Source organism: Phyllobates terribilis, unplaced genomic scaffold (genome assembly GCF_046119375.1).
Source record: "Phyllobates terribilis strain yellow unplaced genomic scaffold, ASM4611937v1 Scaffold_11__3_contigs__length_659146591, whole genome shotgun sequence".
Classification (NCBI taxonomy): Eukaryota; Metazoa; Chordata; class Amphibia; order Anura; family Dendrobatidae; genus Phyllobates; species Phyllobates terribilis.
In genome coordinates this window covers 429,156,739-429,182,396 of record NW_027362771.1, presented here as the reverse complement: position 1 = coordinate 429,182,396, position 25,658 = coordinate 429,156,739, and the positions used below count along the sequence as shown (strand labels likewise).

At 43.9% G+C, this 25,658-nt stretch overlaps 1 protein-coding gene across 2 annotated transcripts in view; it reads left to right on the top strand.

The window, feature by feature from the left end:
* ELL3 (elongation factor for RNA polymerase II 3) overlaps positions 1-25,658 on the top strand; it is a 143,995-nt gene that overhangs the window by 105,806 nt on the left and 12,531 nt on the right. For both annotated transcript variants that reach the window (XM_073653179.1, XM_073653178.1), the window contains 2 exons: positions 11,948-11,999; positions 22,566-22,737. In XM_073653179.1, coding sequence (XP_073509280.1) covers positions 11,948-11,999; positions 22,566-22,737 — 224 coding nt within the window. The remainder of the gene's footprint in view (positions 1-11,947; positions 12,000-22,565; positions 22,738-25,658) is intronic.

The window sequence follows — 25,658 nt, the reverse complement described above, 5'->3', positions numbered from 1 at the left end:
CCTGTTAGGCTCGTGGAGGCGGAAGCTTTTCATAACCTCATGACAGCGGCGGATGGGTGTCAATACTCGGTCCCCAGCCACCACTATTCCTCCCGGTATCGTCTCCACCTTCCACAAGCACGGGTCCCACAACATTACCCGTGCCCTCCCCAGTGCACTTACTGGGAAGGACCGCCTAACCACAAACACGTGGACAGATGAATGTGGCCAGGGACGGTACGGAGCCAGTCCACACCTTTTTTGCTGAGTTGTATTTCACCACAGCCATATTCTTTAGCTCGGTGAAAGGACTGGCATAGAGGGAAACCGTATCTACTCTGGGTGTCATTCTCCCAGGAAGTCCTCTAATGCAGCTCGTTGCAGAAGCAATGGCATCCCGTCCAACATCAACTCGCACTTGTCGGTGGTACTTTAACACACAAATCTCTTTCTTTGCGCATTTAATTTCACGACTACAGAGTTGGGCAATGGCCTGATCTGCAATGCGGTTTGAGAAATAAGCACGTCCGATCCACATTAAAAAAGCAGCCGTAGAGTGTCTGGGAACCTTCCCCCACACTTTTGTTAGCTAGGGCTGCTTCTCGGCAGGGATGGACGGACCCACCAGAAAACCGGAGACTCCTCCGGTGGGCCCTGGCTTCTCCTTCAGGAGAGTTCATAGTGCCAAGGTGAGGCAATGATGATGATAGAGACCACCATCTGTTTAGTTTTTTGTTACTTGGAATGCAAGCGCAAGTATGCAGCCAGCCACCCACCCACCCACAGGCTGCAATACTAAACTGCCAGATTTCTGGGCAGCTGCTTGCACTTGAAATGTGGCCTTTTAGGCTCATGGAGGCGGAAGCTTTTCACAACCTCATGCCTCGTGTCCATACTCGGTCCCCAGCCGTCACTATTTCTCCCGGTGTTGTCTACGCCTTCTACAAGGGCGGGTCCCTGAACATTACTGCTGGTACTTTTCTGTGGGAATTTGTTTGCCTCCTACCAGCCTGGAATATTTCCAGTAAACTATGGTACGACGCCATGGTATTAGCACTGCCCTCAGTACCAGTAGCGAAGCCATCCCCAATTTCCTTCTCAGAAATTTTATTTGGTAGACTGAGTGGCTGCCGAAATATATTAATTTCTCACAAAGAAGCTGAAGATAGAGTGGCAGTAGGTGAAAGTTTCTCCAGCCTGTTAGATATTAGAGGGTGAACGGCAGCACATTGGATCAGTGGTTAGAACTGAAGCCTTGCAGCGCTGGGATCCTGGGTTCAAATCCCTGCAAGGACTTTGTATGGTCTCCACGTGTTTGCGTGTGTTTCCACTTCAGTAAAAAAAAGCAGCCATAGAGTGTCCGGGAACCTTCCCACACACTTTTCTTAGCCAGGACTGCTTCTCGACAGGGTTGGACGGTCCGACCAGAGAATCCCCTGGTGTGCCCTGGCTTCTACCACAGGAGAGTACATGATAGCGCTAACTTTGCAGCTGCTATGGGGCTCTTGAGCGGGGGCGAAAGGTGAGTCCTCAGAATCAAATCCTCTGGTGGGTACAATGTTTTTTAATCTGAAACAGTTTCTCAGTGGGAGTTGTATTTCACCACAGCCATATTCTTTAGCTCGGTGAATAGACTGGCATAGAGGGAAACCGTATCTACTCCGGCTGTCATTTCTCCATCACCAGGTTCTGCCCATTGTCACACACAACCATGCCTGGCTGTATGTTCAGCGGTGAGAGCCACAGATCAGGCTGCTGTGTTACAGCTTTCAACAACTCTGCAGCGCTGGGCGGTTTGTCACCTAAGCATTAAGCATGTTATCTTCAGCACAGCCTGTTGTTGCTTGGCCAAGGCAGTGCTGAAGTGCTGTCACTGATGTGGTCATTTCGGAGATGCAGGAGGAGGTGCAGGAGCTGAACAATGTGATTGCATTGAGGTTACATTGGCGACGTAACATAAACTCAGCTATGCGTGCCAGACTGCTAACAGGCAAAACTTCCGTGTCCTCACCAAGAGGATGAATGACCGTGCTCTCCTCCTCCTCCTCTCTGTCCTCTGGCCATCTACGCTGAACAGACGGTATGACAGTTGTGCAGGTAGTACCGTCTATAGCACATGAAACTAGCTCCTGTTCTTCCTCCTCCTCTTCCTCATTGTCACCCAATCCACATTGGGATGAGATGAGGCTGGGCTGTGTGTAATCACCCTGTATGGTTCCTTACTCCATCTCATCGTGCTCTGCCTGCAATGCATCCTCTTTGATTGTGAGCAGAGAGCATTTCAGAAGACAGAGAAGCGGGATGGTGACGCTAATTATGGCGTCATCGCCGCTCACCATCTTGGTGGAGTCCTTAAAGTGTTGGAGGATGGTACATATGTCTGACATCCATGTCCACTCCTGAGGTCTTATGTGTGGAGTCTGAGCTGAATACCGACGGACTTGTTGATGTTGGTACTCAACAACTGCTGTCTTCTCCTCACAAATCCTTCCCAACATCTGCAGTGTAGAGTTCCAACTCGTGGGGACATCACATATCAGTCTGTAAGCCGGAAGCTGCAAACGATGCTGAAACACGGCAAGGGCGGTGAAAGCTGTAGGTGACTTTCTAAAATGGGCACACAGGCGGCGTACTTTAACAAGCAGATCCGGCAGCTCCGGGTAGGATTTGAGAAACCGCTGAACCACGAGGTGAAGCACATGGGCCAGGCATGGTATGTGTGTGAGCTCGCCTCAGAGTCGCCACCAGGTTCCGGCCATTGTCACACACGACCATGCCTGGCTTTTGGTTCAGCGGTGTAAACCACAGATCTGCCTGCTCTTTCGGAGCTGTCCACCACTCTTCAGCATTGTGCGCTTCGTCACCTAAGCATATTAGCTTCAGCACAGCCTGTTGCCGCTTGGCCGAGGCAGTGCAGCAGTGCTTCCAGCTTGTGACTGATGTGGTCATTTCGGAGATGGAGGCTGAAGACGAGGAGGAGGCTGAGGAGGATGAGGTACAGGAGCTGTAGACTGTGGGGGCAACCCTGATTGACCTAGGGCCCGCAATCCTTGGCGTCTGGAGGACGTGTTCCGTCCCAAGGTCCGACTGGGTTCCGGCTTCCACTATGTTAACCCAGTGTGCCGTCAGCGAGATGTACCATCCCTGCCCACAAGCACTTGTCCACGTTTCTGTGGTTAGGTAGACTTTCCCAGTAACTACGTTGTTGAGGGCACGGCTAATGTTTTGGGACACATGCTTGTATAATGCGGAGATGGCACAACGGGAGAAATAGTGATGGCTGGGGACCGAGTAACGAGGGACGGCCATCAGGTTGCAGAATGCTTCCATCTCCAAGAGCCTAAAAGGCAACATTTCGAGTGCGAGCAGTCGTGAAATGTGGGAATTTAGTAATGTGCCCTGTGGGGCGTTGGCTGTGTATTTGCGCTTGCGCTCCAAGGACTGAGGTATGGACAACTGAACGCTGCGCTGGGACAATGACGTGGACGTGCTTCCTGATGCTGCTACTTGAGAGTGTGCAACGACAGGTGCAGAGCAGGAGATTGGCTTGCATACACAACAGTGGAAGAAGCAATGGTGCCACTCGCAGACACTGTTCCTGGACCCTGGGGTTCGGCCCACAAAGTCGAGTGATTTGCTGCCATGTGCCTGATCATGCTGGTGGTGGTCAGGCTGGTCGTTTTGCCACCCCTGCTGATGCAGGTATGGCAGGTGGTGCAAATGGCCTTTTTGGGGTTATCGGCAGAGTCTTTAAAAAACAACCAGACTCGGGAAGACCTAACAGTTGTACTGGTTACTTCCTTCGTTTTGGTGTTACGGGGAACGGTTGCCTGCCTTCTTTCTGCGGCCACCACACTGCTTCTTCCTGCCTGTTGGAGTGCTCTGCCTCCCTCCCCCTGTGTGCTGCTCTCCTCGCTCTGCATGTCCTCCTGCCAGGTTGGGTCACTTACTATATCATCCACCACCTCGTCTTCCACTTCCGCACTCTGGTCCTCCTCCTGACTTTCTGGCAATTGTGTCTCATCATCGTCCACCTCTTGTGACACTTTCCCACCGTCGCCTTCGTGTGACCGTGGCTGCTCAAATATTTGGGCATTGCTACATGCGATCTCCTCTTGCCCCGCTTCAAGTGGACCTGGTGAGAGGCCCGAATCTATAAATGGAAAAGTGAACAGCTCTTCGGAGTGTCCAAGTGTGGGATTCGTTGTCTCTGGGCACTCGGCATGGTGGGAAGAAGGAGGTTCAGGGTGAGGAATATGCGGTCCAGACTCACAACTACTGAGACTTGACCGTGTGGAAGACAAGGTGGTGGTGGTGGCTAAGTGACTGGAAGCATTGTCTGCTATCCAACCAATAACCTTTTCACACTGCTCTGTGTTCAATAGTGGTGTTCTGCAATCCCCTATTAATTGGGACAGGAAGGTCGAGCGAGAAGATGTGGGTGTATGTTGTGGCACAATTTCAGCTTTCCCATGGCCTCGGCTTCTGCATGCACCATCATCACCATCATGTCCAGTTCCCCGTCCCTTGCCACGTGCCTTGCCCATTTTAAATGGAGGACAATATCTTCCATGCTCACAACAAATGACTGAATTTGAAGCGAACTTATATGTGATCCGTGTGATGGACAAACCACAGTTTTAAATACCTGGCCTGTAGGTAACTATTTTGAACAGCAAACTGGTGTCAATTACACTGAAACATATTTTTAATGGAGGTCAGAAATGGCAGTATTTTCTGAAAACGTATATGTGATCCGTGTGACAGAGAAAACACAGTTTTAAGTACCTGGCCAGTAGATAACTATTTTGAACAGCAAACTGGTGTCAATTGCTTCACTGACACACTGAAAAAATATTTAATGGAGGCCAGAAATGGCAGGATTTTCAGCGCAATTATATGTGATCCGTGTGACGGACGAACCACAGTTTTAAATAGCTGGATTTTTAGCGCTGTAATATGGAAAGGACCTGGCTGTATTCTGCAGTGCCAACAAGCAAATGGCGCAGAAAAACTGTGTTCTCTGGATTGCTTTTTAAGCAAATAATGAGGATTAAGATCCAAAAAAAATTATTCCTGGCCCCTGAGACCTGGGCCTATTTCTAGAAATATCTAACAGCAGCATCAGACAGAACAGGAATGGAGCCTCTTGTGCTATGTGCACTGCAGTCTGCTATATACCCTACCTGTCTGCCTTATACCCTGCCTGCCTGCCTATATACACTGCCTGCCTGATATCTCTGCAGATGGATTAGTCCTCAGAAGGACTGTTTGTTGAGATTGATATGTGTCTCTAATATAGTTTGGTACACCTACACTAACTAGAAACAAGCAAATCTCTCCCTAGCTCAGCAGCACCTTTCCCTACACTGTCTGATTCCGGAGTGACTGTGATGAGCGTGGTGGTGCCAGGTCTGATATAGACCTGATGAAGCTGTGCGGCAAGCCAATCGCTGTAATGCCACAACCAACATGGCTACGGCATTACAGTGAGTGGCAGGCAATCCCTGCATGTTCATTGGCATTCTAAAGAGCGCCAAACATGCAGGGAGGAGACCCAAGCTCCCTCCGAGCAGTAGCGAACATGCTCACTCATCCCTAATAGCAAGCCATTAGTAAACCCCCAATGTCAATGAATTTTGAGAGCAAGAATGCTAATCTACCAATTTTCTGATAGCCCAAATACCAATGTGCCATTAATATTAGGTATCTAATATTTTATTATCTATTTCTGTGCAACGCACAATATACTGTAGTTAATGAATTGGGCAAGTTAACAATGCAAACATTGGATTTTTTCCTGCATGATATAGAGTGGCTAATCTGCGTCTGCTTTCAGGTGAGTCATTCGGATTGATTGAGTTACGTGTGACTCATCTCTGGGTAGCCATGAATATCAAACATGAGGACAATACAAGGAGTCTTACTGTAAAGTCTCGTAGCTAAATTGCAAAATCCAAAGAATTGCTCAAATACTGTGTGTGTATGTGTATATATATATATATATATATATATATATATATATATATGTGTGTGTGTATATATGTACAGTGTATATATACATATATATATATATATATGTGTGTGTGTATATATATATATATATATATATATATATATATATATATAAATTAGAATAAATTTCTTATAATAACAAGTTCTTAACAGTAAGAAAATGTAGATAACACACCATATATGAATCGTTTCTTCCTCCCCTTCCATCTCCTACATTTGGAATACATTCTTAATTGGATACTGCAAAAATCCCATGACCATGGCTATATTATTGCTCTCCCTTGCTATGAAAACCACACTATGCTTTTGCAGAATTCACGATTATAGTTATTATACTATAAATGTCCTGTATGTGCAAAGGAAATTATAGCCAGGAATTTGCAGACCTCATTCCAATGTTATTTAGGCAACTTTTTAGCAGTGTAAGGCAAGGGTCACACAACAGTATTTTCTCTCTTGAGATAATTGGGCTGATTATGCTGATTACACTCTGATCAGATTCTTATTAGAGTTTGATAATAGTGTGATCCGATTTTTTTCAGATTTGGAGAATACTGTAAAAAAAATATGTCTCCACCTTTTCCATTCTGTCAGTCCATTAAAATGTCACCACATTGAGATGTCATCCGAATGCGGTGATTTTTTCAACTGACCCAAAGACATGAATGGCGAAGTGCAATCCGATCGGATGCAACTCGTGCATGCTGGGATTTTTACCTTGGTCCGAGAAATAAATTGAACATCCGCAAGGCCCCAGAGAGTAACTTGGGGATGAATGCTATCCGTCAAGATAATTACGGTCGTGTGCACAAGCCCTAAGGCTTGTTATATATTGCATTTGCGGAGAAATTAAGTTCTCCATCTTCTCCGCAACTATGCTGTGATTCTCTCGCAGTAAGATGATACTCTGAGCGTCTGTCATTAGCATAATGGGCCCGATTCTCTCGCCTGAGAGAATATATGCCAGTGTGGGCAAGCCCTTTTCTTTACTCACCCTTCCTGGATCCAGAGACTCCGCAGCTGCTCCTGCTATCTGTTATTGGCTTCCGGGCTGACATCACTTTGACAGCTCTGCAGCCAATAACTGAGCTCAGTGGCTCTGAGCGGCTTATCTGTCTACAAAATGTCATAAAACTAACAAAAGTTGCAACATTTTTTACGCAGGCTCACATTGCACAAAAAAAATTGTGACTTTTCAAAGCTTTCTATCCCAGTTTTCTGGTGTAAAAGCTTTGATGAATCAGGGTCAAAGTCAGCAAAGTGCTGTGGAATATGTTGTGGAATATGTTGTGGAATATGATGGTGCTATATATGCGAACATAACAATATGCAACTGTAGCTCTACAGTTAAGGACAAACACATGTATACATAGAGATATGGGCAGGTGCAAGTAGCCGAGACACCTGTCTCCTGTATAGATAGAGACAGACCCGCGTCCTTACAGAGACACAATTAATGAACAATGTATAAGGAAAAAATGTAAGACTAATGGATGGATAAATAGCACTATTCATCGTCCCCGCTTGCATTAGGCAAACACACAGCAGCATTCCTTGCATTCAGTTCAGCCTATGTGGTTACATTTTAAAATGGAGCCTGTGCTGACTCCTGAGAAGCAGCTATATCAGCCGGCTATTGTATCTCGTGGTGAGCTCCGCTATTGTGCCTGCATGTAAAGTCCTGAACCGGGGCCGTACACCTGTACTGCGCATTGTCCCTGGTACTTTAGATGCAGTGACACAGAAACACAGAGCAATCAGTACAGGGTTAATAAACAGGGGGGATTTATTGTAACAGGGTCAATCTCCACGCAGGGAGTAACGGGAAATATGGGGACAGCAAGGGGAGTAGCAGGTAACAGACTATATCCGACAATTCACAGTTTGGCTAGATGTAGCAGAGTCAACACGGTTGTAATCGGCAGTTTTACACTTAGCTGACTCTTGTTCCCCACAAGGCCGTTGCCGGCTGATGGCGGTGTTGTTTTCTTCTGGCTTCCCTGCCTAAACTATGCTCCGTCTTCTGGCGGCAGCGGGCGGTCTCCGGTTTGACCCGCTGAGCCCATAGTCCATAACACTGCACCTGACTTGCTCGGCTGCACGGACCCTGCGTCTCTTCTCCCTCTAGTGGGGCTTGACCCCAACTGTCAACTCCCTGCTTTCCCGTGCAAACCTCCTTTTTCTCTCTCTTCCTAGACACGCCCCCAGCTCCCCGGTCACCTGACCCCTGAGCTCTGGAAATGCCCCCAACTTCCCGGTCACCTGACTCCTGTGCTCGCAGTCTGTCTTCCCCCTGCAACCCTAGGCACGGCCCCGGCAGTTCCGGATCCCTTGTTCTGAAAGTACTTACACCCCGGTCCTCCCCCTTACATCCTAAAGCTAATATGAGCTGAAAATGTGCATGTCGCTTCACCGTGTCTAAAAAGAGATAATCCAGGAGCAATCACACATGAAGGATGAAGAAATTAACTCTAGAGAAGCATTTTGGTCCTGTAGAGAAAAACTCAAAATGATTACTGACAGATAACAAGACTAGATTTAAAGGGGTCGGACATCCCCTTCTCAATCCCTATGTTTCACCCTTGTAAAATAATAACACCTATAGTCACCTTCTGTGCTGGAGCTGTTCCAGCGGGGTCGGCACTGGCTCTCTCGGATCGCATGACATTTATGTCACGCGATCTCTGCGGCCAATCAGCATTGGCTTCACTCTCCCCTTCTTCGAACGAATCACATACATCAGGAGGAAATGTGATTTGTCCAAAGGAGGGGAGAATGAAGCCAGTGCTGATTGGCTGCAGGAATCGCATTACATAACAATATAATGCGATCCTCGAGAGAGCCAGTGCTGAAACCCCGGGAACAGCGCCACCACTGGAGGTTAGCATAGGTGTTATTATTTTACATGGGGGAAACAGGAATGGAAAAGGGGTTGACCGAGTAGTGGAAAACCCCTTTAAAAGGAGACTTAAAGGCCACGCAGTTTTAATAAAAATGGAAAAAACGTATTCCATGTTGAATTGTAAGTGCTGAAAACTCCGAGTCCAGGTGATGTTGTTGTGCTGGGTTCTCGTCATCACTGGAGAAAAACTTTTTATATAATAAAGGAGTGCTGCCAGGTGGTGGGTGTCTGAGTTCTTACACCCCCACTGTTTAGTCAAAACTCTTCTTTAAAGTGCGCAGTTACTCATGAGTGATATATGTGGTCAATAGTAAGTAATAGTATATGAAGTTTTTTTAAATGGTAGGTACACTTTAAATGCTTGTATTTTGGGCTAAAAATAATTTTTGGAGATCGGATTTGATTAAACATTTGCCTTCTAAAGCCTCTATGTTGCACTGTCTACTGCTGGTTGCAGAATGAGATAACTAAGAATCCATCAGGGAGCTCATTCTAACAGTTTATAATTGTAACCCTTTTATCTGTCTTTTCTCTCATCAGAGATGAACTTTGTGGTTAAAAATCAGCTGAGAGGGGCTCAGGAAAAGACAGATAAGGCCCTGTTCATATCATGTCAGGCCACATGTTCGTGATTCCATCTAGGGTTCCATCTCTGAACCTGATGGAAATCAGAACAAGAAGTTTTATCATGAGATATACAGCATAGCAGCTCCATGGATTGGATTAGTAACATGGCTAATTTAGGGGAAGTGTATTGTAAAAAATGTTGTGTTGTACCATTACTATCTATTAGCTGTTTAATATTACTATCGCTTTATTCACAGCTGCAGGCAACTGTATGTTCTAGGATCGCTCTGAATAAGAACATAGAACAGGGCAGTCCATACGTTTGCTGTATGTGTTACTAAAGAAAACTACAAAATATGTGTTACTAAAGCAATACATATTTTTAAATACAGTACTTTTTTCACTTTTTACTGTATTTAATAGTCCCCTTAGGAGACTTGAACCTGCGATTGTTTGATCGATTGTGCTATACATAGCAGTGCATCAGAACTGCTATGTATAGAGAAAATCACAACATCATATGAATGCCAGCCATGGGCCAGCTTCACAGGAGGATCGTAATAACAGACATGGGGTCATCAGCAGGCCCCCGGATGTCATGGCAACCCATTGGCGCCCTGCGATCACGTCACGGGCACACTGATGGGAACATAGAACAATGCGTCCCCTGGCGGCTCGTGTTAAATACCACTGTCTGAGGTTGACAGCAGGATTTACCAGGTTAGCTCCGCTCCACCCGCGGCTGTTAGAGGCACTTGAAGGCTGATTAAGTCAACCATCATGTGCGAGGTGTGTGAGCCTGCATATGATGTGATTTTACCTCGTATGTCGTGAAGGGGTTAGATGTTTTTAGTGGATACAAATAAAAGTATTTTTAACAAAGTTCTGTATTACCTGCTGTCCTTTGAATTGCCTAAGGTTGGACAACCCCTTTAAGAAACAAAGAGATAGTGGTGACATAGAAATATAACTGCAGTCACACCTGAACTCTTAGGTTCTGAGAGAATTACTGGTAGTGACATGTGTCAGGGGGTACAATACAGTGGCATTTAAAAGTTTGGGCACCCCTGGTTACTGGTATTATGAACAGTTAAGCAAGTTGAAGATGAAATGATCTCCAAAAGGTTTAAAGTTAAAGATGACACATTTCCTTTGTATTTTAGGCAAAAAAAAATATTTTCATCTTTTACATTTTAAAAATTACAAAAGGGAAAATGGGCCGATGCAAAAGTTTGGGCACCCTTGGAGATTTGTGTGCTCAGATAACTTTGACCAAGGTTTCAGAAATTAATTAGCCTGTTAGGGATGTGGCTTGTTCACTGTCATCATTAGGAAAGCCCAGGTGATGCAAACTTCCCAGCTTTATAAAAACCCAGCCTCCTCTAACCTTGTGCCAAAAAACAGCAGCCATGGTTTCTTCTAAGCACCTGATTAGCACTCTGAAAATGAAAATGGTGGAGGCCCACAAAGCAGGAGCTTGAAGCTGCTCGTAGGATTGCTAGAGAAGCAAATCAGAAACCCAGCTTGACTGCAAAACTCTGGAGCTGTGGTACATTGTTCTACTGTTCAGAGACACCTGCTCAAATAAGGCCTTCGTGGAAGAGTTATCAGAAGAAAACCTCTCCTGCATCTTCACCATAAAATTCAGCTTCAGAAGTATGAAAAGGAACATCTAAACAAGCCTGACACATTTTGGAGACAAGTTCTGTGGACCAATGAGGCTAAAATAGAACTCTTTGGCTTCAATGATCAAAGGTATGTGTGGAGAAAAAAGGACACAGAATTTCAGGAAAAGAACATCTTGCCAAACATTAAGCATGGGGGTGGATCAATCATGCATAGTGGTTGTGTTGCAGCCATTGGCACGGGGAACATTTCAAGGGTAGAGGGAAGAATGGATTCAATGAAATTTCAACAAATTCTTGATGCTAACATAACACCATCTGTAAAAAAAGCTGAAGTTGAAAAGAGGATGGCTTCTACAAATGGATAATGATCCTAAACACACGTCAAAATCCACAATAGACTACCTCAAAAGGCGCAAGCTGAAGGTTTTAGAATGGTCCTCACAGTCCCCTGATCTGAACATCATTGAAAATCTGTGGCTAGACATCAAAATAGCAGTGCATGCAAGATGACCCAGGAATCTCACAGAACTGGAAGAATTTCAATCCCTCAAACAAGAATTGAAAGACTCTTGTCTGGCTACAAAAAGCGTTTACAAGTTTCCTTCCTTTTTGTAATTTTAAAAATGTAAAAGATGAAATTATTTTTTTGCCTAAAATACAAAGGAAATATGTCAGCTTTAACTTTAGGCCTTTTAGAGATCATTTCATCTTCAACTTGTTTAACTGTTCACAGTAACAGTATTTTGACCAGGGATGCCCAAACTTTTACATGCCTCTGCATATGTCAATATAATATACTATATACAGTACATTATTGAATTCTGTATATTGCAACTATTTTGCTTTTTTCTTTTAGAAAAAGAAGAGTTTTCAGTGTCATCCTCTGAAGGAGTCCCTGATTATTTCAGGTAGGTTATTCATGTAATAATGTTTTTTAAGCTTAAATGGTCACTGTTGTTATGACAAATTTTGCATACAGCAATAGTACAGACAAATATAAGAAACTTTGTAAGATATCTTGCTCAAGACAAGACACACTGCCAGCTCACAGAGAGATAGGCTTACAGTTGCCTATTGAAGTCTTCACAGAAGTGGGACGGAGGAGGGAAGAACAAAGTGTCAGAGAGACATACACAGACAATTATGCTCTCTAGTAAGTGTTTTATTTCACTTCAGTGCTGGTTTCACAGTATATTGTGTACTGCTGTATAATTTTCTCCATGTACCATGTAGTACAGAGACAGAAGAGCAGGAATCCCTCTCTCTACTTTACTTTGTATTGGAGAGAACTGAAAACTAGAAATATAACCTGTAGAGAGGAAGAGTGGTGAAGAGTGCAGGATGCAAGTTATATAATGGCCAGAAATACTGTTATTCCTCATGTACACACACACACTACAGCTTATGCTGAAAAGTTATTGGAATGAACAACAGGTACACTTTAATTGTACATAAGATGCAATACTGATGCATAATGATTTTGGACATCTGTTATCAGATATCATCAATACATGAGAAACCTAAAATGAATATTAGTAGTGAATAGAGATGAGCAAATAAATTCAAGTGGAATTGAATTCTAATTGAATTTTACAAATATCCGCTTTCCCAAAATTCGGATTTTTTGGAATTCACTTATGTGTAGATTCAGCAAAATAGGGTCCGCTGGCCGCTATTTTTCTGAACCATAAAAAGGCATTAAAATATTAAAAACATCCTTATACTTACTGCTCACCTCTCTGGCCCATCCGTGTCACCTGTTCAGTCCTCAACGCTTCTTCTTCATATTGCAGCCGCTCGCGCTGAAATTCCAGGACTTCTGGCTTTGATGAGGCCCGAGAGGATTCTGTACAATCGTGCAAAAGTTCACGGTGTTACGATGTTACGGTGTGTGCAAGTAGAGAACCCTGCTGGACTTCATCAAACCTAGAAATCCTGGCCCAGCATGAGAGGCGATTTCCGCGTGAGTGGTGGCGATCTAAAGATGTGGCGAGGATCAGATGGGTAACGGTGAGGAGCATGGGGAGAGGTGACCAGTGAGGTAAGTATAAGGATTTTTCATATTTTTTTACATCTTACTTTTATTATGCTGTGGGGTCTGAAGAGACCCAGAGCATGCATACTAAGGGACATTAAATTCACGCAGAATAACTTCTTCATAAGTTAAATTTCACGGAAAGATCAGTGTGAACAGGTGAATTTGAATTTTGTCTGATCCGCTCATGTCTAGTAGTGAGGCTAGCTGTAAATCCTACAAACATATTGGGATCTTTGAGAAACACACATGTAGCGTAGCTTTTAACTCCTGAGCACTAATGATTATATCCTTGTGTTAGTGTATGTCATTATATATGGTATATACTTTTATATAGGATATAGACTTATATATAATACTGTGCAGCATTTCTTGCACACCTGCCTAAAACCTTTGGAAAAGTAAGAATGCTTTCAAAAATAGAAGTGATAACACTGACATAACAGTAACAAACAGCAAAGTGAACAAACAATAGAAAAATCTAAATCAAATCAATATTTGGTATGACCACCATTTGCCTTCAAAACAGCATCAGTTCTCATAGGTACACTTGCAGACAGGTTTTGAATGAACTGGGCAGGGAGGATGTTCTAAACATGTTGTAGAGGTGACTACAGATCTGTGGATGTCTCTTGCACAAATCCTTCAGTCTCTTCATGTAATCCCACACAGACTCGATGATGTTGAGATCAGGGATCTGTGGGGGCCATATCATCACTTCTATGACCCTTATTCTTCCTTACACTGAGGATTATGTCTTAATGACGTTGTCTGAACGTTTGGGGCCGTTGTCCTGCTGCAGAATAAATTTGTAGCTAATAAGATGCGTCCCTGATGGTATTGCATGATAGATAAGCATCTGATTGTATTTCTTAGCATTGAGGGCACCATTAATTCTGACCAAATTCCCGAAACCAATTGCTGAAATGCACCCCAAAATTGCAAGGAACTTTCACCATTCTTCACTGTTGCCTGCTGACACTCTACTACTCTCTAGCATTTTAAGCAATCAAACGGCTGCCTTTTAAAGCCAAACATGTCACTTTTTGACTCATCAGTCCAAGCACCTGCTACCATGGGCATACCCACTGTTGGGCAGGGGGGGGCAGCCGGCCCCCCCCTAGAAGCAGGGACGCACGCCGCACACCAGGGCCGGCGTCAGCACCCGGCGCACCCTGGCAAATGCCGGGGCCCTGAGCAGGCGGGGGGGGGGCCCTCACCATCAGCGCCCGCTCCCCCCCACTTGCTCAGGGCCCCGGCACAATACTTACCCCTCCCCGTGCCTCCGCAGCAGCTCCTGCATCCTCCGCGGCTGCTGCACTGTGACGTCTCAGGTCAGAGGGCGCGGTGACGTCTCTACACCGCGCTCTCTCCTGAGCCATCACAGCGCAGAGCGGGATGAGGTCGGCGACGCTGGAGTCCGGAGCAGCAGCAGGTGAGACGTGAGGTGAGTATTTGATTTTCTTTTTTTATTATATGGAGGCCTGTGGCAGTATAAGGGAGGGGGGTGAGGTGGGGGTGTGTGACATCCTGCATGGGGCATTATAAGGGAGGGGGGGGGGTGACATCCTGCATGGGGCATTTTAAGGAAGGGGGAGGTGTCATCCTGCATGGGGCATTATAAGGTGGGGTGACATCCTACATGGGGCATTATGTGGGGGGAACAGCCTGCATGAGGCATTATGTGGGGAACAGCCTGCATGAGGCATTATGTGTGGGGAACAGCCTGCATGGAGCGTTATATGGGGGCCAGTATTCTGTATGGAGTGTTATATGGGGGCCACTGTTCTGTATGGAGCGTTATATGGGGGCCAGTATTCTGTATGGAGCGTTATATGGGGGCCAGTATCCTGCATGGAGCGTTATATGGGGACCAGTATCCTGCATGGAGCGTTATATGGGGGCCAGTATCCTGCATGGAGAGTTATATGGGGGCCAGTATCCTGTATGGAGTGTTATATGGGGGCCAGTATTCCGTATGGAGCGTTATATGGGGGCCACTATCCTGTATGGAGTGTTATATGGGGGCCAGTATTCCGTATGGAGTGTTATATGGGGGCCAGTATTCTGTATGGAGCGTTATATGGGAGTCAGTATTCTGTATGGAGCGTTATATGGGGGCCAGTATTCTGTATGGAGCATTATATGGGGGCCAGTATCCTGCATGGAGCTTTATATGGGGGCCAGTATCCTGCCTGGAGCGTTATATGGTGGCCAGTATTCTGTATGGAGCGTTATATGGGGGCCAGTATCCTGTATGGAGCATTATATGGGAGCCAGTATTCTGTATGGAGCGTTATATGGGGGCCAGTATTCTGTATGGAGCGTTACATGGGGGCCAGTATCCTGCATGGAGCGTTATATGGGGGCCAGTATCCGGCATGGAGCGTTATATGGGGGCCAGTATCCTGTATGGAGTGTTATATGGGGTCCACTATCCTGTATGGAGTGTTATATGGGGGCCGGTATTCCGTATGGAGCGTTATATGGGGGCCAGTATTCTGTATGGAGCGTTATATGGGAGTCAGTATTCTGTATGGAGCGTTATATGGGGGCCAGTATTCTGTATGGAGCGTTATATGGGGGCCAGTATCCTGCATGGAGCATTATATGGGGGCCAGTATCCTGCATGGAGCGTTATATGGGGGCCAGTATCCTGCCTGGAGCGTTATATGGGGGCCAGTATTCTGTATGGAGCGTTATATGGGGGCCAGTATCCTGTATCGAGCATTATATGGGAGCCAGTATTCTGTATGGAGCGTTATATGGGGGCCAGTATTCTGTATGGAGCATTATATGGGGGCCAGTATCCTGTATGGAGCGTTATATGGGGACCAGTATCCTGTATGGGATATTTTATGGCGGCCAGTATACTGTGTGGAGCGATTCGCCGTTTTCTGAGCTATTGTGGAATTTACAATAGATATCACTCATGTAATGTAAGAAGTGAAATCTTTGCATTGTACTATATATATATTTCTCTTCGATATCTGTGACCATGGCTTGCCCCCCCCCCTAGTTTTGATCCTGGGTACGCCCATGCCTGCTACCATTTTTTTATACCCCAGTTGCTATGTTTTTGTGTATGGTTGAGTCACTTGACTTTGTTTCAATGTCTAAGGTATGGCTTTTTTTTGTCACATTTCTTCCATGAAGACCACTTCTGGCCAGTCTTCTCCAAACAGTTGATGGGTTTAGCTGGGTCCCACAAGTTGCTATCAGTTTTAAGCTGATGGCACTGCTGGACATCTTCTGATTTCAAAGGGATGTAAGAATGATGTGTCTTTCATGTGCTGCACTAAGTTTTCTTGGCTGACCACAGTGTCTACTGTCGTCATTGTTTCCCATATTATTGTTATTATTTATTATTATAGCACCATTTATTCCATGGCGCTTTACATGTGAAAGGGGTATACATAGCACAAACAATTACAATAATTTGAACAATACTAATCAGCGACAGGTCCAGGAGGAGAGAGGACCCTGCCCATGAGGGCTCACAGTCTACAAGAAATGGGTGAGGATACAGTAGGTGAGGGTAGAGCTGGCCGTGCAGTGGTATGGTGGAGCGAGGGTTACTGCAGCTTGTAGGCTTGTCGGAAGAGGTCAGTCTTCAGGTTCCTTTTGAAGGTTTCCCTGGTAGGCAAGAGTCTGATGTGTTGGGGTAGAAAGTTCCAGAGTAGGGGGGATGCACAGGAGAAACCTTGTATCTTGGTGCTTTTTCAAAAGAGCTTGAACAGTATATCTTGAAACCCCAGTCTGCTTTGAAATTTTTGCCTGGGAGACACCTTGCTGATGTAGTATAACTAGCTTGTGTCTTGTTGCTGTCCTCAGGCTTGCCATGGAGTATTGCCTGTGCCAAATGCTTAAAAATCATTGAATTTGTTGTATTTTAAATGGATTGATCCATGTTCAGAAACCACATCCCCAATGTTGAGCTGATCATAGGGGCTCACAGTTACTGGAAACATCCACTAGCTAGTAATATCCACAGCAACAATTAAAATGAATGTTCATATTTCACCGCAGTGTCATTTATGTGCAGCTCATAAATATAATACAGATCAGATTTGCCATAAATTATCCACACGGTACATGAACAGAGTCCATGCACAATACTGCTGCATGATTTGGGCCTAATTTATCAAAACTATCTAAAAATAAAAGTTTGTAGTCCATAGCAACCAATCAGAATTCAGCTTTTATTCTCCAAACAGTTTAGGTGACATGAAAGCTATACTGTGATTGGGTGGTAAGTTTTTCTTTTAGATATATCTGTCCCATTAAGAATGTAATAAAGATAAATGGACATTTTAATACAGTATTCTTAGGCTATGTGCCCACGATGCAGAAATGCTCCGGATTTTTTCCTGAGCGTTTCTGCATCTCCCTAGCAGAAAAAACGCATGCGGATTGTACATGCGGATTGTACATGCGGATTGTACATGCGGATTGTACATATGTTTTTCCTGCCAGCGACAAGCGGATGTGAAGCGTTCTTCACATGCATTTCCACATGCGGGTTGTCAAGCGCTTTCCAAGCGATTTTAGCATCACTTGGAAAGTGCTTGACAACTTGGTCACATCGCGAGCTGCCGGGGAGCCAGGACGCATCACTAAGGAGACCGGGGGCCATCAGAAGGTGAGTATAATGTTTATTTTTTATTTTAAATTCTTTTTTTTTACAGGTACTATGGTACCCTGGTCTGGAGGAGAGTCTCCTCTTCTCCAGACCAGGGTACCATCCGCACATTGAATCGCTTAATATCCGCATGTGCACATGTAGTCATGCAGATATTATGCGATTCAATGCAAGTCAACGGCGGCGAAAACGCCGCGATTACGCAAAACTAATGGTAGTGCTGCGGATTTTTCCGCAATGATGATCCGCAGCGGAAATTTACACAGCATGTGCGCAGCACATGCGGATTATCATTGGGGAACATTGCAGACCTTCTACCAAGCGTTTTTTTTAAGTGTTTCTGTGGCGGAATTGCCGCTGCGGAAACACTTAAAAAACGTATCGTGGGCACACAGCCTTACACAGTGTATATTCCTAAATATCTACATGATATTACAATCCATTAAAAATGCAATCCTCTAATCTCTTTCAAATACTGTATTCACAAAAAAAACATTTAAGTAGGTTTGTGAGGTGGTAAAAGACTGCATAATTTGTGCATTATATGATGTCCCTTGCTGATTGCGTTCAGTAACCCAGCTAAGAGACCCCCTTGGCTGGTGACAGGAGTAATTTTCAAGGTTAAATACAGTATGTATAAGGAGATAAGTCTCTTGGCGCAACATACAGAAACAGAAGTTTAACTCCTTCCATGCTGAGCAGCCATACAGATGGGGCACTCACTAACAAATATAGACCTATAAGTGCCAGCACAGTCATAGGTTTCGGCTTCTGTTCAATTACTTTTTTAATCATTTACACATAGTATTAACACAGCTCATAATTCAGCATGAATAAATGATAGGCAGCTATAGAGCTACAAACTAATTATTCACCACCACATTTAAGCTATTTTTTTTTTTAAGGAATCAATAATTCCTGTACTAATCTATTTAATAGTGACTGCCAGGGAGACCTTAGGTAGAAAGGATCGAAGAATTCTGTGCTGGTGCATTAAATGTAACTGGACTGGCCCACAGGGGAACAGGTGAATTTCCTGGTAGGCCACCCTGTGCAGGATTGGGCCCTTTCACCCTCTATATGTGCAGTATTTGGCATAGTACATTTAATACAACATGTTCAGATAACAGCTGCATCTCATAATTCATTTACCAGTCTACAAAATTTATTATGACACAGATGCATAGGAAAATGTGTGAACAAGGGTCAGGTAATATTGCACGTAGCTAAACAGTGGGTTCCCACAATCAGTGTCAATGTTGGGCTCTTCACACCCCAGTCTGACATTAGACATAACCTTATGTTAATATGACAGACAGCTACTTCCAGGCTATGTTTCTAAAAAAAAACACAACTTATTATTATCCAAGGTTATGTTTTGATGTATGTAATGAAAATCCCTGTGTGAATGGCCCCAGCATGAATTCCTTCCATATCTATTTCCACTGCTATTTTGATTGGCAGTATTTGATGTAATCTCCATAGTAAGTTTGATGAGCCATCAGGTAATCGCTCATATGCAGTTTGCATACTTGTGGTCATGTGCCAACTAACTTCTTTTCCTATTTCTCTCAATGTTTTAACATTCAGAGAAGCAGGAAGATTAGCCAGTGGCCTTGTGACCAAAGTTTGAAAACCTTGTAACACAGGTACTTTAGATGCAGTGACACAGAAGCACAGAGCAGCCAATACAGGGTTAATAAACAGGGAAAGTTTATGATAACAAGATGAATCTCCACGCAGGGAGTAACAGGGAAAAATATGGGGAAATAGCAGGTATTAGTCTGTAATTGACAGTTTACAGTTTAACTAGATGTAGCAGAGTCAAACTGGTAACAAATTACAGTTTTTTCACTTAGCTGACTTGTATCCTCTACAAGGCAGTTGGCAGCTGGTGCTGGTGACGCTGTCTTCAGGCTTCCCCGCCCAAACAATGCTCCGTCTTCTGGCAGCAGCGGGTGGTCTCCGGTTTTACCCGCTGAGTCCCTAGTCCATAACACGGCATCTCACGTGCTCAGCTCCACGGACCCTGCGTCTCTTCTTCCTACAGTCAGCTTGACTCCTCTGGTCCATTGCACTCGGATCCCTTGCTCCAAGTCCTATAGCCAGGAGCCTGGACCCTCTCACACTGCTCTGCTCCGCAGGACTCAGCTCCGCTTTCCCGCGCAAACGTCCTCGTCTCTCTCGTCACACCAGGGGTCCTTCTGTCACCTGACCTCCCAGCTCTCTCTGACGACACACCCCCTGCTTTCCTGTCACATGACTCCTCTGCTTGCAGTCTGTCCTCCCCCTGCAACAAGAGGTACAGCCCTGGCAGTTCCGGATCCCTTGCTCTGAAAGCACTTACACCCCGGTCTTCCCCCTTACAACCTCATATGATCGATCATGTGATTATGACTCAAACTGGCAAAAAGATCCAAATCCTACCATTGTGTATCTTATGACAATACTGTAAAATACATTGCCTGATGAAAATTAACCCTGGTCCAAAAATGTGCTTTTATGCTAATACATTGGTTTTGTATAGATGAAAGGTGGGCCCTCAGAGTCAAGGCTTCTGGTGGAGCCAATGTTGCCCAGTCCAACGCTGCCCATCTGCATGTTCCACATTGCAAAGTATATTTAATGGGCAAAATTGTTTTTTTTATTGTAAATATAATTTTCATGCATTTGCCTTTGTGACATGCGTTCTGATAGCATAACATATTGGAACTCCCATGGGATCAAGGCTTGATCTTGATGCCTCTGGTCAGCTTTAAAAGAAATCTGTCGCCAGGTTTTTGTTACCTAATCTGAGAGCAGAGACGCTGATTCCAACAATGTATCACTTACAGGGCTGATTAGTCTCATTTTAATAAAATCAGTGTTTTATCAGCAGGAGATTATCACTAGAGGATTACTTGGCTTGAAGCCAGGTAGTTCAACTATGCCCCACCACTGACTGTATATAAGCGGTAAGCAACCAAACAGTGGTTGGAAAAACTGCTACAAAATAAGAATGCTTTAAAAACACAGTAGTGTTAATTTATTTTCTATCAATTAACAAAATGCAAAGTTAAAGGACAACAGAGAAATCTAAATCAAATCAATATTTGGTGTGACCACCCTTTGTCTTCAAAACAGCATTAAATCATCAATTTTTCTAGGTACACATGCACTCACATACAGTTTTTGAAAAACAACGGGCAGGGAAGTTGTTCCAAATATCTTGTAGAACTAACCACAGATCCTGTGGATGTAGGCCTATGCAAATCCTTCTGTCTCTTCATGTAATCCCAGATAGACTCAATGATGTTGAGATCAGTGATCTGTGAAGGCCATATTATCACTTCCAGGACTCCTTGCTGTTTATACAGAAGATAGTGTTTAATGATATTGTCTGTATGCTTGGAGTCATTGTCCTACTGCAGAATTAATTTGGAACCATGCATAATTGGTACTGCATAATGGAAAATCATCTGTAAATATTTCTCAGCATTGAGGACACCAAGAAGTGTACAATGTTGAGGATCATAGATGCAGTAGTCGGCCAAAGAAACTTAGTGCAGCAGATGAAAGACACACCATGCTTATTGTACTTCCCATAGAAATTGGAAGATGTGCAGCAGTGCCATCAGTTCAGAACAGGCAGCAAACATGGAAATGAGGCCAAGTGACTCAACTGTGCACAAAAACATAGGAACTGAGGTGCAGGAAAATAGCAGCAGGTGATCTGAATTGAGAAAAAATGTGAAATATTTGGCTGTAACAGAAGGCAGTTTGTTTGCTAAAGGACTGGAGAGCGGCACAATAATGAGTATATGTAGGCAACAGTGCCCTAATAAACCTGCTGCAATGTAGTTCTTCATATGCATGGGATCTGTATAACCCCACCCTAACTACTGATTGGCTGCTTTCTGTGTACACTGTGCATAGGCAGAAAGTGGTCAATCAGTGGTGTGAGTGGGGTTATACAGATCTCAGCATTTAGAGAACTGGGAGATTTACAGCAGATAAAACAGTGATTTTATCAAAATTACACCAAGCAGGACAGTAGGTGGAATCAGGGTCTCTGTCCCTACACCATGTTGCTCTCAGATGGGGGAGCAAAAACCTGATGACAGATTCCTTTTAATCAATAAAAAATAAATTATTAACACTTCTATTTTTGACAGCATTCTTACTGTGGAGCATTTTTTGTACATCTGCCTAAAACATTTGCCCAATTCTGTATGTTAAGCAATAGATTTTCTGCCATAAATAACATATTTCTACCAGCAGTTTACATGTAATAGAATACTATTGTCCAAACTTGTATGAATTGAGTTTATTTAACAACAATCATTTGTGCTGTGAATGTTGTATTTGTATTCTACCCTTAAATGTGTATTTTTACATTCTTCTATTAGTCTTGACATGTGTTCGTTCCATTTCATTCTCAGCCAGCCTGTTTCTATGTTGTGTGCCAAATCAGCTCAGTTAATAAAACAAATACAGCTGCAGGCTGGAAGTTTCAGAAATTCGTATTTCAGAATATGTGTAATACCATATAATTGGATATTGCTCCCTACCCACAGCCAAAGTGCTGATTGACAAGACCTCCCCCAGTGTATACAGTAGCTTGGGAATTTCATGACACTGTTGCCACCTAGTGGATAGATAGTGTGACACATACTAGCATTTCCTTTCTGGCTTATGTATAGAAAATCATGAGAAATTGTTCATAAAACATAAGAACAAAATCAACGTATTAATATAAAAAGATTGATTAGTAGCTATATTCAATAGGCTGAATTTCCTCTCTTTTGTACCCTTTAGTAACTACACCACAATAACATCTGAAGACCAGCGGAAATTGTATGAAGAAGACTTTGCCTCTGATTACACTGAATATCTAGAGCTGCATGCCAAGATTGGGAAAGTGCTGGAGAGGTTTATGCGGCTTGGCTCTAAAATGAAGAAGTATCAGCAAGGAACAGTAGAGCACAAGGTAAGAATATGAAGTAACCCTTAATGTGGTCAGATTAGTGCCATACGGATTTATTATCTATGGAGACCATCAGTATCACCCTATATGATGGAGTTATTAAAATGTAACATAATACCTCAAAAATATTTTTTTCATTTATTTATCCTGGACACGGAAAGCTAATCAACCCACAAAGAACATTCATCTCCTGTCCATATCATTGTTGATAAATATACAGTTGGCAAGGATCTGACCACTGAGACCAGTGATCACAAGAGCGAGGGTCTTATGTCTTGCATGTGAATGGAATGTGTCAGTTAGTGATCAATGCTACATTCACTATGGGAGCAGTGGTCACACATACGCACTACCACTACCATACAAATGATGAGTGGTGGCCATGCATTTACACTAAGACTTACTTTACTTAAAGGGAACCTGTCAGGTTGTATAATTCTATTAACTTGCAAATATAGGGTTAATTTGCCGGGTAATAGCGTTTTGAAGGTGCTTGGCCGCAATACTGAAAATGCGGCATCTGGGAGAAAATTAACTTTTTTTCTCTCGGGAGTCGCCGGCTTTCAGTTATGCAGGCGTGCTGGCAAGGCCACAATTACTGCTCAGTGTATTGTGAGTGGTGACTGTAAGTACACGCAGACACTGACTGACAGCCAGCTGAGTGAGGTGTCAGCCAGTGCCGGGATATGCTTACAGTCACCGCTCACGGTATACTGAGCAGTAATTGTGGCCTTGCCAGCACGCCTGCATAACTGAAAGCCAGTGAATCCCGGGAGATATAAAATTCATTTTCTCCCAGGTACTGAATTTTCAATACAGCGGCCAGATATCTTCATATGGCTGTTAACACCATTAACCTGCAGATATAGGGTTAATTTACAGGTTATCATATATGACAGGTTCCCTTTAACACTTTAACCCTCAATTTTCATGATCGGTGCGGGTCTCATTGCTCAGTTGACTCCAATGTTCTTACCCTATAGTATAATATTCCTCTATGTGCTTCTATCGCATTTTTGTTAAAACCCCATGCATGTGAACACAACCATATAATCAATGATTTTTCAATCTATTACTAATCCTAAAGTCAATATGTATGAGAACCCAGAGCAATACACAATACTGCTAAATTCCTGTCACTTGTCCGAAGATGTCCACCGCTGTATTCCACCGAGCGGGCCCCGAAGCTGCGACCAGTGAGCGGTGTCCTGTCAGTGACTGAGCTCAGTGCAGCTCCAGGCTCGCTCCTGCAGTGTGTCATTCTCCCCATCTCTTGTGCATCAGCGGTCAGAGGATTACAGCGGGGGACATCTTCGGACAGGTAAGTATAAGGATTTTTATTTTATTCTTATTTGTACACCAGGACACAGCGGGAGCAGAATACTACTCTCATCATTGTCCCTTGCGTTGATCACCGCGCAAGCAGGGGACAATGATGAGGGCAGCATCCGGCGCTTGGGAACAGAGCTAACTGTGCACTGATTCCCAGGCACTGGTACATGTCACATTGATGACACACGGATGTCATCCATGTGTCAGCTGTGCGGGATGTTTTTCGGCCCATGCAGCGCAAAAAATGGACATGCCAACGTGTTTTACCCACGGACACACCGTCCGTGGAAACACACTGACATGTGCACAGACCCATTCATTTGAATGGGTTTGCATGTGTATGTGTCTCCGGAACGTGTGGAAACTGACGTGTGAAAGAGACCTCTCTCTGCTGCCTCATTATAGTGAATGGATCCCTCGGGGGTTCATCTGAATTACGTAGGAGCAGTGTATATAGAGTCTGCATATTATTCTAGCAAAATCTGCGCTCCAAGAGGCAAATAGTTCTCTGTCCCTCCCTAGTCTCACCGTGTGGCTAAGCTGTACTGTACAGCCACATATGGGGTATTTCTACATTCAGCAAAAATAGTGTGACAAATTTTGGTGCCATTTTTACCAATTCCCCAGTGTGAAAATGTAAAATCTGGGGCTAAAACAAAACTTTGGTGGTAAAAATGTAATTATTCTTTCTTCACCGCCCAATGGTATAAAATTCTAGGAGGCACATGTGGTGTCAACATGCTCACTGCACCGCTAGATTGAGAGGTGTAATTAGTAAAATAGAGTCTTTTAGAGAGTTCTGCTGTTCTGGCACCTTAGGGACTCTGCCAATGTGACATGGCACTGTCAAACCAGCCTAGCAAAATATGAACTCAAATATGGCGCTTCTTCGCATTGCACTGTGCCTCAAAAGTAGTTTTTGACCACATATGGGGTATCTGCGTGCTCAGGAGAAATTGCACAACAACTTTTGGGGTCCAATTTCTTCTGTTACCCTTGTGAAAATAAAAAAATTAGGGCTAAAAGTTAATTTTAATGGAAAAAAGTGATTTTTTTATATTCACGACTTTACGTTATAAACTTTTGTGAAACACTTGGGGGTTCAAAGTGCTCACCACACATTTAGATAAGTTCCTTAAGAGGTCTAGTTTCCAAAATGATGTCACTTGTGGGGGGTTTCCTCTAATTATTCAAGCAAATTTTACATTCAAAAAGTCAAATGGCGCTCCTTCCCTTCCGAGCCCTGCCGTGCGCCCAAACAGTGGTTTTCCCCATCTTATGGGGTATCTGCGTGCTCAGGAGATATTGCACAACACATTTTGGGGTCCATTTTTTCCTGTTACCCTTGTAAAAATAAAAAAAATTGGGTCTAAAGTAACATTTTTGTGAAAAATAGTTAAATATTCATTATTTTCTTCCACATGCCACAAATTCCTGTGAAGCACCTGAAGAGTTAATAAACTTCTTGAATGTGGTTTTGAGCACCTTGAGGGGTGCAGTTTTTAAAATGGTGTCACTTTTGGGTATTTTCTGTCACAGAGGCCCCTCAAAGTCACTTCAAATATGATGTGGTCGCTAAAAAAATGGTTTTG